At 39.1% G+C, this 16,947-nt stretch overlaps 3 protein-coding genes across 3 annotated transcripts; 1 reads left to right on the top strand and 2 right to left on the bottom strand.

Annotated features, from left to right (window-relative positions):
• Positions 1 to 3,452: 3,452 nt before the first annotated feature.
• On the bottom strand, positions 3,453 to 4,193 carry LOC149025472 (protein DOG1-like 4). Its single transcript, XM_089143580.1, has one exon. The coding sequence runs from the start codon at positions 4,191 to 4,193 to the stop codon at positions 3,453 to 3,455; it is 741 nt and encodes a 246-aa protein (XP_088999706.1).
• Positions 4,194 to 5,524: 1,331 nt separating this feature from the next.
• On the bottom strand, positions 5,525 to 6,635 carry LOC149025471 (protein DOG1-like 3). The gene has a single exon (XM_089143128.1). It carries the CDS (start codon positions 6,329 to 6,331, stop codon positions 5,525 to 5,527), a length of 807 nt encoding a protein of 268 aa, XP_088999254.1. The 5' UTR covers positions 6,332 to 6,635.
• Positions 6,636 to 10,926: 4,291 nt separating this feature from the next.
• On the top strand, positions 10,927 to 13,479 carry LOC149025470 (CBL-interacting protein kinase 5-like). The gene has a single exon (XM_089145691.1). It carries the CDS (start codon positions 11,464 to 11,466, stop codon positions 12,853 to 12,855), a length of 1,392 nt encoding a protein of 463 aa, XP_089001817.1. The 5' UTR covers positions 10,927 to 11,463; the 3' UTR covers positions 12,856 to 13,479.
• The last annotated feature ends 3,468 nt before the right edge of the window (positions 13,480 to 16,947 follow it).

Here is a 16,947-nt window from a genome sequence, read left to right as displayed (position 1 = left end):
ATGGTGGCTTTGTAGCGGCTCAAAGCAAATGTGGACATAGTGCTCTCACTTTGGAGCAAACTTGAAACACCATTAGAGATGTGTATTCTTTCGGGCTCTACTTTAGGAGCGTTGATCTGCATATTCACTCCAATCGCCTCAATGTCATTTAGTGCTCTCCATGGTTTCCAATCTTCTTTAGATTAGATGTGTCTCAGTTTAGTTGTAGATATTTTGAAGCGTTGTTCTTTCTTTACTAGGGTTTCTTTTAATTATATTCATAAAGTTGGTAATAGCTTTGTTGATTTCCTTGCAAAGGGTGCTTGCAAGTTATCCCTCGATAGATCCTGGTGGGGTATACCACCTTTGTTCATTGTGGATTCTTCTCGATTGTATAGGTCCTGTGAGCTAAACTCTTTCATATAATATATTTGTCGCTTGTTTGTTCTGGTAAAAAAAAATAATAAATCACACCAATATTTGTAAACAATTATATTTACACCCATATATTTTATTCTATTACATTTACGGTATTTTATGTTTTGAATTATATGACAACCATACTGATATTAATTCTATTTCAATATGTCATCTTTGCCAACTAGAATATGAATTGAATTTTCGATGCCTTATTTTGCTCTCCTGAATTCTGTCCTTTGTGAATTTATCTAGTTGAGTTCAAAAGTGGCAACACTCAGAATTGGATTGATTTATTAAAGTCAAATTTGCATATTATCATGACACATTGATTGATCGCATCTTTGCAGTGGTAATTTGGAAAACTAGGAATCAGTTTTGTGCTTGGTGGGATGATGCCTCCTCCATCAACAACTCTCATGGGAGCAAACAATACTTTTCGAAAGAGTGTATTCTTTGGTTTATTTTCAATAAAAATTTTATATTCATATCCCCCAACAAAAAAAGAAGAAGCTTGTATTATATTTTCAAATTTTATAATATTATCATTCTTTATTTAAAAACCCAGGACAAAGGAAAATGTAATTTATCTTTTATCGTATTAAATTAATTATAATCATATCTTTTACCTTACAAACAAAAAGTATTTTCCTAAAAAAACTCAAGTCACCATAAGAAGTGACTAGTTTATGCATGTTTTTTTTTTTTTTTTACACCTATATTAAAACTTAGGGTTCTTAACAAGGTCATATCTATTTCATATTAAAAACTACAGTCTCTACTCTCAAGGGGACTTTTGTAATAGTAATAAATTCCAAGGAGTGTGGACATAATTATTTACAAACATGAGATGTAAATATAATTTATGCCATAGGTTTCGGTAGAAACCCACATGTATTAATGCAACTAACAATTTCCTATGCCAAGGGAACATTCAATCCCTAGCCGAGTTAAATCTAATTATAGAGCAAAAATGGTACTAAAACTAATAATCAAAGGAGAAGTTTCTCAATCTAGCATTCTAATGTGGGAATTAATATACCCAAGGTCTGTTATTCTTATTAATCTTACCTTATATGAATGAACCATTATTCTCCATTTTCTTCCCAGTTAAAATCTTTTGCAGCGCATTTAAACTAGCAGACATTCAGTGGCAGGGTACCAGACAATGCCACATTTATCTCACAATAGTTCATTGTGAAACAAAATCGAATCTATCGGGTTCATCAATCCAACCAAAACTTTACAGGGCTTTGGATTTGCATATTTTTTATTTCCAAAATCTCTCTTGTTTCTTCTTTGATTTCTTCCATTCCTTCATTCATTCTTTCTTACAAAAAACAATTCTTTTATTCCGATCAGTTTTCTGACTTATTTTGGATCGCATTTGCCTTCAAAACTTCTTGTGATCATCGAAACAAAGAACCTAATCCAAGGTTAGATCAAATCAAGTGTTGAAGGTGAGAGAAAAAGAGAAGTAGAATAATGTGAATGAATACAAATTCTAAATATAGAAACACAGAAGTATGAAATGAAAAAGAAGAGGAAGCAGTATGGAGTATGCAAAACACATGACTGAAAGAGGTGTTATAATGAAATTGGGGAGCTAGTTTGAGATTGTGAAACTAATGATTTGCACAGTGGGGTTTAGATTGTTTTATTGGCATGAATGCATTCTTCAATGGAATGGAGTAATGGGTTCACGATGAAATAATCTTATATATAAGTTTATTTAGAATGATGAACACTTCCACACAAAAAAAAAATGAATGATGAACAAGAATTGTTAATTTAAACCTTATCGCCAGTGTCAGTTCTACCGACGGCATTACACGCATTAAAGCCTCCATTTACCATGGGTTTTTCAAATAATTCAGTTTTTCAACTAAAGCGGTCTCATTAGGTTTCATTTCAATCCATCATCGATCTAGCTGTGGATTAGATGATGAACCTATTGAGATTTCACTAGACGAAATGATTTCTACGACTTTTTTTCAAACACATATAAGCATTGGAAAAACCACGGATTATACTAAAAGTCAAGAAACTAAATGAGAGAGAAGAGAAACCTGAGCAAGAACAACACTTAGTACTAGATAAGAGGGACAAGCCAAGCAAACATGAGGATTCCCGCTACTAGATACAACGATACCGGACGGCAACGACGATGGGGACTTCCTGAAGAAGAGGGTTTGTGAGTCAATGGTGAGTGCAGCATAGTGGTTTGGTTTGATCAATAAACCCAGATTAATTTGATTAAGATTAAATCTGGACCATTTAATTGAGTGTTCACTTATCGATCCAGATTGAAAAATTCAACAGGACAATCAGCCATGCAAGCGCTATGAGACTTCAAGGAGTCCTGCAAGGAGCATTTCACAAGCATTTAGAGACTTTTCAAAATATCCCCTAAGATTTTATGTCGACGTATATAAGTGGGATAGTAAGAACCTGAGCACCCAAGTATTTTTTCCAGAAAATTGAAGATATGTATAGCATCCACAAGTCCTTTCTGGAAATTGTACGAACGTCACATAGCAGGATCCTGTCTCCAAGATCGGATTGAGTTGGTGTCTCTGTCTCATTTCATGGGCCCAGAGAAAGCGAATTCTTCATCAGTTGTCAACACAGCGAGAGTAGAGATACTCAAAATTTCGGGTCCTGGCTCAGTGCTGAATTAAATGGGCAGCATTAAGATGCTTATGGTCCAGATCAATTCTGGTGGTCAAACACCGTTTTGTTCGACCACTTCAGATCTGGATTGTAGGCAGCTCAGTGCTAAGCATTATTAATTGGACAATGCTAAATGTAGAAATTTCACCTAGAGCTCCACTTCATGTGCTGCCCAATTCTGTGCTGTGAATGGTCTCGATCAAGATTTCGACCTTAACCGCGAATGATATCGATTTCGACCCTAACTAAATGTGGTATGTATTTGCATATATGCATATCTGTTGCATGCATGTGCAAAGAAACTACTGTTACACTAACTAATGTAGTAATGTGAGATGATGATTCAATTCGCTACAACTAAACAAAAACGACGACTAGCTAAGTTAATCCGTCTGAGTCCTCCTTGCTTGATCCCTTCTCTTCCCAACCACTCTCAGCCGAAGCTGTAACATAGCAGTGGCCGCCAAGAAATCCAGCGACTGCAATGGATTCAGCACTTCCAATACACCTTTCAAGGCCTTCAACCGGACGCAATCGGCCATTTTCATGACCTTTTCCAACCCAGCCAACAACGAGCTCAGAGTAGCATCGACATACTTATCCAACTCACCCTCTACCTCACCGTTGATGAACTGAGTTGCAAACCGTGACAGATCCACCATTGGCCTGTTGGCAATGCTCACCTGCTGCCTCTCCATCTCTCTATCCACCCTGTCTTCTTCTATTCTGATTCGAACCAGAAGCTTCTGGATCTTCTCCAACTGTTCTTCGGTCATGTCGACTAGACTTGCACCGGGGACGACACCGGTCGTCGTCTGGCGTAATGTGGTTATGAGACGGAAAAGCATAGAAGGTTTCCAATCGGTCATCCAATGATAAGCGTTTTCGAGAGAGCTGAACCATATGGGACAGAAGAAACCCAGAACGTCGTCTTTGGCAGCTGCCCATTTGACAGTGTAGTATTGTTTATAGTGTGTCACCACTTTAGAGACCAGAGCTCGGTGGAGCTGGTCATTGCAAGAAGGGTCCCTGGGTACTGAGAGGAGTTCTTTGAGATTGGCTTCATGTTGGTTCACCCAGTGCTCATAGAACTCTGAGAAACCATGTTGCACTTGGCTCTTCATCGTCTCTGCTGCTGCGGGAGAAGGGTTGGGCTTGGGTATGTTTTTAGGGGAGGCTCAAAGGGTAGCCCAGGTACGTGGAGCATTGCATTTCAGCCACGCTGCAAGGTGGTGATGAGTTCCGGAAGTGCCTTGGCTTTTGCATGACTCACACGATTCACTCACTAGCCTCGTCAGCCAGCCTTGTGCGTTCAAAGTCCAACATGTCTCAACTGATCACAAAAAGAGAGATGCGGTGGCCTTAGATGACTCTCCCCGAGGGGTTGCTGACTACTGTAGAGCCAGCCACCTTCTTCCTCCTATGTGGCCCAACTATACTTTGCTTCACAGATGGACTTCATATTACAGCACGTGGCTTACATGCATTTCTTCTGAATGGTTCTACTGTGTAACCATTGAAAGTTGCCTACCGTGATCGATTCCTCACATATATATTTTCAATTTTAATAAAAGGATGGAATTTATAGATCTACTGATCACTGAACCCTGTTTCTTAAAGACCCCAGGACATGATCTGGTGTGATGAACAACAAAATGGCAGTTGATTTTGGACAGGAAAAAAAAATCAAAATCCGCGTGTGATTCCACTCAGAGATTTCAAAAGTGCTAGAAGACTCTGCAACTGTAACGTATATGGAGAAGTCCGAGAAGGCCAGGCATCGCATGTAAGGTTGTTCTATCTATCTGATATGAGCTAACATAGCGACCCACGTGTTGAACACGAGATTGAAACTCTGAAGATGACAAGCTGAGAACTGCAAAACTAAGCATGTATGCTTATGCATGCATGCAGTCTGCAGATTGAGTAACCCATTAACCAGAGACGCAGAGCCACACCCATTATATAACATCTCAAGCCTCATTGCCGGGCGGCTGCAGGTTTTATTGTTGGTCTGGTTCTACTCTTCCTTGAGGTTTTCCCTTTCAAACAAGAAGCTCCTTCGTTTTCCATGGTTAATTTCTTTATACGGTGCATCACACCTGAATGATTAATTAATGAGAATCTGATTCTTTACAGAGGCTAGCTTGTCTGGTTTCCAAACAAAACAAGATCCATATCCTAAAATCACCATCGACATTCGAAAATACATGCATCCTGCTCAACTGATTTTATGTTCAGTAAAAAAGTAAAAGATGCTGTTAGCAATTGCCAATGCAGCCTCAAAAACTAAAACACTTCATATTTATTAATTTACATTATTAATTATATATATGTACATGCATGCATACATGCTAATAACTATATTATAAATAATTATTATCACAATAATAGTAATAATATATATGTATATAATATATATAGGAATGAAAGAAAGAAGATTCATGTAGCTTAGTTACTCTGCAGAGCAAGAGGCGGTTCTGCAGTGACGCTCCTTGGATTCCCTTCTCTTGCCCCAGTCGTGAAGGGAGAGATGAAGCTTCCTTGTTGCCACCAGAAGATCGACGGCTTGCAATGGTGTTAAGATGTTGATCAGCTCCTTCATGGTTCGCAGCCTCAACCGATCGGCTTCTTCCAAGATGCCTGCCAAGCCAAGAGCGTGTTTGTCGAGAACCCGGTCCACCCGCTCACTATTGTCTCCGACCCGGTTCGGCTCCAAGGCCATTAGAGCCAGTGGCTGGTCCGCTATGTCTTCTTGTAGACTTGCCATCTTGGAGGACAACTTGTCTTCCTCCCTGATGGTATTGCAATGGAGTTCATTAACCAGGTTGAGTTGACGCGCTGATAACTCGGCAAGGTTACCCCTTCTAACCCCTCTGAGGAACTCACCGAGTTGGGACTCGAGTTCGGAGCCACAGAGGGCGTAAAGGAATCGGATGGAGAGGGTTGGCCTGCAACCACCGATCCAGAGGAAGGAATTCTCGAAAGGGGTGCACCATGCTGGGCAGAAGAACGATGGTGCATGGTCTCGGGCCAGAAGGGTTCGCTTCTCTGTGTAATCTTTGAAGTGTTGGATGCTCTTCTCTACTACCATTCGAAGCTTTTCTTCATCCCTCGGATTTTGGTTTAGGGTTTGAAGGAGCTCTTGCAGGTCTACTTCTTGTTGCACAACCCAGTTGGAGAAACAGCTACGACATCGATCTTCCTCTGGTATTTCCATCACAATAGTCGTTTTTCTCTTCTTTTCTGAACTGGGTTGCATGTGAACAACACTGAACACTGAACACGAAAAAGAGTTAAGTGGATTGCATGTTCTGGGGATGGTAAGTGAGCAAAAAACGGAGGCTGGAAATGTATATATACATATAGAGGTGAACCTAGGTTCAGTGTGGGCTTTAACATCGATCAAAAGAATTTTGTCTGTTTCAGTCAGGAATCCTCACCTGTTGAGATTGCACTCAGAAGGATTGACTTGCATGAATGAATTTCATGGAACGAGTGTGAGAGACAAATTAAAGAATGAGACGAGGACAAGGAACTGTGCAAAAGACTGGCAGATTTGAGGATCTTTTACCCAAGAGAGAGAGAGAGAAAGGGAGAGAGGAAGATGAAAGCAGTGTGCGATGCATAAATGGAGATAAACGACAATATCACAAGAGTGTGGGGGTGAGTGCATGCGTTCTGATATTCTTAAATGGTTAGCTGTTTTTAGGGTTAGGGAAAGTTCCAAGCTTGCATGGTGACGGCGTACGTGGCGGAGACATTGGGCCACTACGCGTCATGAAAAGTTAACAGTTTAACGACAGGAGGGGAGGCCACCAGTGGAAAAGAGTGACGGCGTTTTGGACCAAGTGAGTGCTGCATGCGTCGTTTTGTTTTGCTGAGCTTTGATGAGTTCCTTTGGTTTGGTGCCATCGATTCATCAGAGGATTTCGAGGAACGTGTTTTTTCTGTCATGTTCAATGTATATGATTCTCGTCAGAGAAAGTGTTTCTTTCTCTATTTTCAGTAGAATTGTCAGAGATTCTTCAGTGCATATGATGAGGCTCTTGTGAGGAATTCTAGGCAACCACCAAATCCAGCGGTAATTAATAAGTTAGTATTGAATCTGATGCAATAGATAGAAACAAAGGCGGATTGGGAGTACAATGGATTTCTTCAATAGAACTCAACTGGAAATGCATTTGAAGCATCGTTACAAAGGAAAAGGAGAAAATTAAGGATGAACACCTCATAAAAAATGGTACTGGATACTAACAATCCATCATTAGAATGTCCTGGTTTTGCGTTGGACAAGAAATCCCCATCAGAGTACTAATTCGAACAGCAATAGCAACAGCACTTGGGTATAAACTTGGGTAAAAACTCAGTTTTGCAGATTTGTATTGCAACTGATTCCGAGAAAACAGTAAAAATAGGAAAACCTCTACGCCACAATTTGTTCATTAACAAAGCAATATCTGGATTCATGCCCCACAATGCCACAATAGTAACAGAATTGAGGCCTTTTTGCAAACTGTAGATCAATTAGTATTTTTCTCCTTCTTCATTGCTAACTCCAAAGCCAAGTCTGAAGGGTTACCTTACATTTCAATCTATTTTAATTTGCATTGATTTCCCCAAATCTTTAAGTCAATTTGACATTTTTATTTCCTTAACAGGACCCATTTTGCTCCCAGTTTGGCTTGTTCAGAACATGCATCAAAATCTCAAAACGGTCAAAATGAATTCTTTCAAAAGAAATATTCAGTTTGCATTCTTTCAGGATGATGAGATTATCCTTTTATCTGCCAGGGTCCTCCCTTTGTCACCAAAGTTTTTTCTTCATCAGTTTGTTCTTCAATGAGGAAAAGATGATCAATTACTTGGTTTACCTCGAGGTCATGAGAAATTTTCCAGGCATAGCTAGACCAGTGATTTTGCAATCGTAGTAGCAGAGATATTTTTGGCTGTGAATAGCTTTCACACAACCACTTTGGTTCAATCAATTGTACCCCTGATTCTTGATGAGTTTTCCTGAGACGATGGTACTAGCACAAGATTTGGCATTAAAGCATCTTCAAAATCCAATGGTTGAAAAACTTCCATACTTGAGATTTGTTAAAACCAGAGAATCAAAATTCAGCAAGAAGACAAAAACTAGTTGATGTAGTTGAGAATAATAAAAATGTCCTCATATCCTTTTTTAAGCATTTTCAACCACCATCTGGTGGTGGTGGAGCCATGAAACCAAGAGCCATCAAGTATAAAGCAGAAAGGGACGAAAGCTACTTTAAAGAAGAAGTCTAAGGAAAGTTATTTTGTTTTGAGGGGAAAAAAAAGGGAAAAGGATTAGCCGGAATCTTTGGGTCTATAACCCTCCCGAGAGGATTTTGAACTCACACTGTGATTCGAGTTATTCTGAGAGACCAAGATTTGGTCAAGCGATTCATAATTTCAGTGCTTGTTGACGGAGATGTAAGAAGTGGTGAACTTTCAATCAGAAGAGAAGAGAAAAGGAAGAAAAAGCCGTTCCCAACAGGGGCTCCTTTGGTTTTTTTTTTTTTTTTTTTTGTAAAACAGCACTTCATTCGTATAACTAAAAGAAGTACAAACATAATTGCATAAGAACACAAGGTTCGAAACAAACCAAGGTGTTGTACATATAATAGACAGGGTCAACCAGGGTAAAGGTTGGGTCAAGCCCAAAATAGATCACGTCCACAAAACCCTTAGAACAGAAACACCAATAAAGCACCCACACCCAGGCATATAGGGGATGGTTTGAGGACTGGTTAGTTGTGGTTTAGTATAAGGTTGATTCTGGTTATTTACTTGCTGGGGAGGGTTGGTAACTGGGTTGCTGTTAAAAAAAAATTTGAAATGATAGATAGAAGTTGGAGGATTCTTTGGGAAATATTTGATTGTGGTTGAATTTTGTTTGTTAATAAAATCCGGGTTTCGGAGGATGTTAACTAATGTGGGTGTAATTATTAAATTCCATAGGTGGCTGGATGTGCTTGTTGGAAAAGTAAAATTTGTTATGGAAAGTTTTAGAAACCAAATTTTTTTTTTCTTTTCAAATCTTTTGTTGAACCAAAATACCCTTCCTTCAAATCAATCTATCCCTCCCCTAATGAATGCGTCCTTAAAAGTAAAATGCCAGCAAACATAAGACACACTTTTTCCAACAAAATGAACTCACACCCCATTGAAAAACCAGCGGTTTTGAGAAGAAGGCTGTCTCGATGTCGGTCACCTTCTTTCGTCACAATCAATGAGCTATTTGTTTTCCACCTTTACTGGTGTAGTGCTTCGACTTCTAATGGTGTGATTTACTTTTATTATTCAATACTCTCACTTTATCTATATCCAAGTAGTTCTTCTTCTACTCTTTTCCTCTTATTTTTTAATTACTCAGAATAGGATTTTTAGAAAGATGGAACCTATCAAAGAAGACATTTTCTTGGCGGATGAGAACATACAAAAATAGAACTAGAGGGACTTGGATTTAACTCTGATAGGTCATATTCTTGTAGGAAAACCATATAGGCGTCAAGTTGTTGAAAAGCTCTTGTGAAGGCTTGGAATATTCCTCTTATGTCTTGCATACTTACTTCAAATGGAAAACGACTATTCCAGGCCTTCACAAGAGCTTTTCAACAGCTTGACGCCCATATGGTTTCCCTACCAGAATATGACCTAACAAAGTTAAATCCAAGTCCCTCTGGTTTTATTTTTCTATGTTCTCATCCGCTAAGAAAACCGGACTTTGCTTCACTCCTACGCATTAAATGCGCAAGACCGTCATGCAAAGCAACTCGAGCCATCAGATTGAAATCTCAACTTGAATTTTGGATCCGACGGTTTGAAATTCCGCTTGATGCTCATGCACATGACTGAAGCAATTTCATAGGAAAACCTCCTCATTGACAGGCTCTATCTTTCTAAAAATCCTGTTCTGAATGATTTAAAAATAAGAGGAAAAGAGTAGAAGAAAAACTACTTGGAAACCAATAAAAGTGGGATTTCAAAATAATAAAAGTTAATCACACCATTGGAGGTGGAAAAGCACCACACCAAAAAAGCTGGAGAATAAGATAACTCACCAACAGTGAGGAAAGAAGGTGAACCAACACCAGAGACTGCCTTCTTCTCAAAGCCGATGGTTTCTCAGTGGGGTATGTATTCGTTTCGTTTGAAAACGTGTCTTAAGCTTAGTGGTGTTTTATTTTGAAATGATGTATTCATTCGGGGAGGGAAAGCTCCGTTTTGAAAAAAGTATTTTGCTCCAACAAAAGATTTGCCATAACTTAATTGAGTTTTAATTTTTATATAATAGTATGATATGATATCCAAGTACAGTATGATAATATAATATGATAATAACTTATTTCACTTGTTGATACTTTTTATAGAGGATCCTAATATATACTTATTCTAAAAGATGTTATTTTCATAATCGCAATGGAGCAGACCCACCCATGATACTCTTGAAATTATTGAAATTTAGAAAATTATATGTTAATATAAAAAATTTTCTCCAGAAATATCCTGAAGGAAATGAATGGATTATATACAACAATAATTCTCAACCTAGAAGAAATATGTGGGGGGAAATCTTTTGACCATACATATGATATGAGTCATCTGGCCCTACTAATTTAATCATTCATTCCATCCAAACATGAATTTAGAATCGCCAAATTATATTCTTTTCTTGTAAATTATTGATCAAATAATTGAACTATTATCAAACTGCACAAGTCAGTATTAATTGCTGACCTAAGAAAAAGTCAAAGAGGGTACTCATCAAGGTCTCTTCAAAGCCTAAATCAAATGAACAAAGAAAGGAACTAATTGACCTTAGATCAGAATCTTCCACAGAAAGCCTTTCTCATGGTGTGGTTTCCAGCAATTTTGCCTTTTGATTCTGTTTTGATTGGGTCTTGATATATTTCTCTTTAAATAGAATGAGAGATAACGTCCGCTCCCATTACTTAGCACAGAGTGGTGGAGGAAAGCCCAAGAAAAGCTTCCCCAGATTTTTGCTATTTTTAGTCCTTTCTCAACCTCATCTCTCACCCTCTCCATTGATGCAAAAGGGAACTTAACTCTCTCCGTTCTTCTGTTTCTACTCTGTTTATATGATAACCAAGTATGGGACCTTCATGGATAACACAGAAAACCTGTCTGTTACCTCTCTCTTTATCTAGAAATCTTCTCTGCAAACCAAAAGAGGCTCATTAAGCCTGCCTTCGGGCAAGGTTTAGTTCACCTCTGTTAGTCTTCTGCCATCGTGGTCCCTGGTATGGTCACCATTTTTCAGATTTCTCCAAGCATGCAGGGACATGTGTTTGTACATGTTTTCAGATAGTTCAAGCCGATTCTCCCTAGCCCTGTGAGGCTTTGTCAATGGATAAGAAAGGAAACATCTTGATGCAGAGATACGAGATTGGGCGATTGCTTGGGCAGGGGACGTTCGCCAAGGTCTACCATGGCAGGAACCTCAAAACCAGCCAAAGCGTAGCCATTAAAGTGATTGACAAAGAGAAGGTCCTCCGGGTTGGACTCATTGATCAGATCAAAAGGGAGATATCTGTGATGAGACTCGTTCGGCACCCAAATGTGGTTCAGCTCTACGAGGTCATGGCAAGCAAGACCAAGATCTATTTCGCCATGGAATATGTCAAAGGTGGAGAGCTTTTCAACAAGGTTGCAAGAGGGAGGCTCAAAGAGGACATGGCACGCAGATATTTCCAACAATTGATTGGTGCTGTCGATTTCTGCCATAGCAGAGGAGTTTTCCACCGTGATCTCAAGCCTGAAAATCTCCTCCTTGATGAGAATGGTAACCTCAAGATCTCCGATTTTGGCCTGAGCGCACTCGGTGAATCCTGCTGGAATGATGGGCTCCTCCACACCACATGTGGAACTCCGGCCTATGTTGCGCCTGAGGTCATCAACAAGAAGGGCTATGATGGTGCCAAGGCTGATACATGGTCATGTGGGGTTATTCTGTTTGTTCTACTAGCAGGGTTTCTGCCATTTCAAGATGCAAACCTGATGGAGATGTACAGGAAGATCTGCAGAGGAGAATTCAAATTCCCCAACTGGTTCTCACCAGAGGTTAAAAAGCTTCTCTCGAAAATACTAGATCCCAATCCTAATACAAGGATAACCATTGCCAAGATCAAGGAGAACTCATGGTTCAAGAAGGGATATAAACCAATCGAATACCAACCACCACAACAAGAAGAGGGCACCATAGCCAGTGATGTCCTCAAAGCGTTTGGCCCCTGCAACCCATCTGGTGATGCTGGTTCTTCTGCTGCGTCTCAGGATAAAGAAGAAGCGACAACGGATTCCATGAGACCAACTTGCATTAATGCGTTTGACATCATATCTCAATCCGTGGGGTTCGATTTATCTGGGCTTTTTGAGAAGGACAGGAATCACAAAGCAGAATCTCGGTTCACGTCTGCACAGCCGGCATCAGCAATTGTATCAAAATTGGAGGAGATTGCGAATCATGAGAGCTTTAAGATGAAGAAGGTCAAGGATGGGCTAGTGAAGTTGCAGGGGAAAAAGGAAGGGAGAAAGGGCCACCTTGCAATAGAGGCTGAAATCTTCGAGGTTACACCATCGTTACACATGGTAGAAGTGAAGAAAGCAGCAGGGGATACATATGAATACCAAAATTTCTACAACAAGGAATTGAAGCCTTCCCTCAAAGATATCGTATGGGCTTGGCAAGGAGGGGAGCAACCAGCGTGTCCACAGCAGCAGCAACCACAGCCAGCATGATAAGCCTGCGTAGGTTTATAGTGTGAGTTTGGAGATTTCACAGTAAAGAAAAGAGAACTGGGTTTTTGTTCGTCTTAACCACGGTGCCTGGTGCCTGGCGCCTGGTGTAGTATGTGATTGATATTTATTGTAACCAACAATTTTTTTTCCAATTTTTTTCTTTTAATTCTTTTCATTTTTCCTTCGCACACATTATTTTGCGTAGTCAAACTAGCAAACGATCTAATAAATGTCCAGGGATTCAGGGCAGCAGCGACATGTTAGATTTTAACCTTTGTCAGCCCTAAATCTCAACTAAACCTAATCCTCATCCAAAAGTCACTTGGTTATGGTAGCAAAGCTACATAACGAAAATGAAGAATATCCGATCACTGCAGGGTTGACAGAGTGGTCAGATTTATACATCTCAGTGAAAAGGTCATGGGTTTGATACTTGCAGACGATAAAGCTTCTTTTGAGGATGTAATCGAGGTACGCGTAAGCTAACCCCGATGAACCTCAAAGACCCCAAAAAAAAAAAGAATATCCATGCAAGACAAAATTCTTATAGTCCATTCAAAATGTTATAGAGATGGTTTCACCATGAGATGAAAAATAGAGTGTAGCCCTAATCATTAGAGACTATATATCTGGAGAAATACAGGTGAAAACCCTTGGGTTTTTTTTTTTAATGGAATAAAAAAAAAAAAAGATTAAAATGATCCTACACCAAGAAAACACCTAAATCAATGTATTGATCAGATAGTTCCTCATAAAAGTCTAAGCAGGCTTGTAGTCACTCCCTCGCCCATGTCAGGAGTTACGGCCCAAAATCAATCATTTCAAAGGATATGAAATTTTAAACATGACCCCATTGTGACTTCAAAAAATTGACAATTTAAACAAGTTCAAGCCATGAAATTTTAAACATGACCCCATTGCGACTTCAAAAAAATGACAATTTAGACAAGTTCAAGCCACGAACCTTTTATGTGAATATATGGTGATAAGTTTACAACAAACTTCTAAGTGAAATTGGACCACACACGTTGTTGGGGTGTTCAACAAATGTTTATGCTTTTCTCCCTCACTTTTGAGGCAAAATTGGATTTACTCTAAAATCTCACAAGTGTAGAGTGCTTTTTTTTTTTTTTTTTTGTGGTAACCAGTAGAGTGCTTTATTCAGTTCAATACAATTTTAACCATTCCTCTGTTTAAAGTAATCTTAAATTAGTATTTCGATTCATTTTTCATAAGGAATTTTTTTAATATCGGTTGCTCCCACGGAAACATAGTTGTCAATCATAGAACTTAGACCCTAAGCTAGGTGGCTAATCCAGTGTGAATAGTCAAAGTTCAATTATTACTTGGTCTTAAAATTATATCTCTATTTTATGAATATTGTTTAAATATACTATATGGTTTTATTTATCTCGTTGCTATTATTTTATGCTATGTAATATTGTTTTTGCTATTAATCGGTAGTTTGTGTAACCTTGTGATACTTCCTTCTCGAGGATTCTCATGACAAATAGCAAAACCCTTCACCAAGTGAAGATCTGTACCAAGCAACATGGTTGCTGATGGAATAAAACCTGGATCGTATAGATTTTGATTCATCATTTGCTTGCAGCGAAGCACGAGCCCACAATACCAACCCCTCTTATATTGCTCCACTAGTACTCAGCAGCAGCATCTGTTTCTTTACTTCTGTTGATTTAGTTACCACTGGCAAAGTTCTCCAATGAAAGACATGTCCTTTTCTTCGTTTGTAAAGGAAATTAAAAAGCGTTTGTACTGCAGTGGAATAGGAAACTAAGGTGTCTGTATTGTAGTTGAAGAGAAGACAGATTTCCTATCTTCATTTATTGTTCAAGGTGAAGGTGATCAGGGTTGGTAAGCAGATAAGTACCTCTTTTCAAGGTCCTAAGATGTACGAATAATGATTCTCAGTTCTTAATACTTTTAATTTGAATCACAACCACTAGAAATGGTAAATAATTAGGAAAACGATGAGCTTGATGGTGGTGATAGAGAGTACAGAAGAAGTGGGTATGATAATGGGGAGAGAGGGAGAAGATGAAAGAGTAAACTACCATTCAATTTTCCAGCCAGGGCAAGAGAGTGGATCCATCAGAGTATCTCAATTCCATGAGGTAGTATCCACAAGGGAACAAAGGGACCAGTTGCTAACACAGCTCCTCAGATGCTGTCATAAACTCCCTGGCCACGATTCCGCCTAAGGATATGTACTAGTCCTTCCTGCTGAAAAACTCAAAATCCAACAAGGCTTTCATTGGTACAGCACCACCAAGCTACACATTGTTCACTAGAACCTTAAGCATACATGATTGAAATTGAAAACCTTGATGCTGCTGGGTGACTACTGTGAATAACACATGAATGCCACCAGGAATCAGAAACTAAGGGGGAGGTTATTTAGGAGCCAACGAAATCTCTGAGCTCAACATGTTTTACCTGGTGCTTTTCAAATCCCACCCCACCATAACCAACATTGCATCAAATTACTCAATGGAAATGTATATCCTACTTCAGCTTTAATAATCTAAAGGATACGGAACTCTATGCCACAAATCATCTTGGTAAATGACATAGGTAAAAAGTACCTGAGAACAATCAATCATTGGACAAGGAAATAATGTTCGTGCAAGCTGTAAGAACAAAGACATCACTGGGATAAATCACCAAGGCAGTATGCCATACTAAGGCTGGAAAACAATCTTTCGAATAGTGAACTGAAAACCAAGCAGGGATTGAAGGGAGTAGGATTGCATCAGCAATAGACCTCCAAGTAGGTGTTTTGGAACACCCAACATACAAGGAAATCATGCTCTGTCAAATTGCAATCAGTCTTTAACCAAAAGCTTCACTTCAAAAGAAAATCAAGTTTTGTATATACTTATTCATCATCATTGATATTTTGGCACCATAGCTCCCAGCCCACAAGATATCAACTATCATAATGAAACTAGAACCTCCCCCCCCCCCCCCCCCCCCCCCCCCCCGCCCCGGCTGCTGCAGGGGGCCCAATTTTATTTTTTGAATGATAAAACTTTATTGAGCCTAATGGCCGAAAAACAAAGGTAAAAATACAAACATACATGCATTCCATGTATCCTAACCCAACTAAAAGAAAACAAAATCAGAAAACAAATTCACTTTATATAGCTTCAGTAACTAGGATATCGTAAATTAATGCTCCCACCATGGTGTGATGAGTTCTTTCGCAAATCAAAACAAGAAGCATTATGTCCTGGTTGCAACATTACAGATGTATGTAGTGGAAAACTAACTAACTGATGCCATATCTAGTACATAAGAAACCTGTATTGCATTAGTTCTATTTATTTGGCTGACACTAGGCCAGATTCCAGGCCCTACCTTGGCTTCTCTATGGCCAGAACATGGGGTCAAGTAAATTTATTTGGGGTAGGATTGACCAAACACCATTCAAAAACTTATGTCCTGCCTAAGCTAAGCCTGAAAAACAAAGATCAGGCCAAAAGCCCAAAGCCCTGATTAGCTACTTCCAACTAGCAATTACCTGAGAACTGTTCTCATGCAGGTGGCCCCAATATTAATCCAACTACTAAATCTAATCAGAGGCAGTTTCATATAATGACATCTCCCTGTAGGAACCCTTCAGTTTGGGAGAAAAGTAGAAGGCTCTCTGGTGTAAGGACCCACACATGTAGAATCAAAATTGAATCTTTTAAGGTTTAATTTAGCAGATGGTAGAATCGGATCCAATATAGTTCAGTCTGTGGGCCACTTGGGATTGGCAGTTCAAATTTTCCACTCGTTCAATGTATATACATCATTACAAGATAACAACATTATAAGGGTCATCACCTCATGAAGCTAAAGGTGTTAGACTTGGAGATGTCGAAGCAAAGTTTAGATGAAACACAGATACCCATGCATCTCAGTAAAGCAGTTACAACCACGAAACATAAATTTAACTCCTATAAAGAGGTCCAGTATTGGCACAGCACTAGACTTTAGCTGGAAATTTGCCAAGACAAATCTTAGAAAAGAATTTACTGAAATCTTGAATGAAGAATGACCAAAAAGTTCAATCTATAAAAAAAC

The sequence above is a fragment of the Hakea prostrata genome, chromosome 2 (genome assembly GCF_041222555.1).
Source record: "Hakea prostrata isolate BN-2017 chromosome 2, UWA_Hpros_2, whole genome shotgun sequence".
NCBI lineage: Eukaryota > Viridiplantae > Streptophyta > Magnoliopsida > Proteales > Proteaceae > Hakea > Hakea prostrata.
The sequence above is the reverse complement of the archived record's forward strand: the minus strand, read 5'-3'. Positions and strand labels throughout refer to the sequence as shown.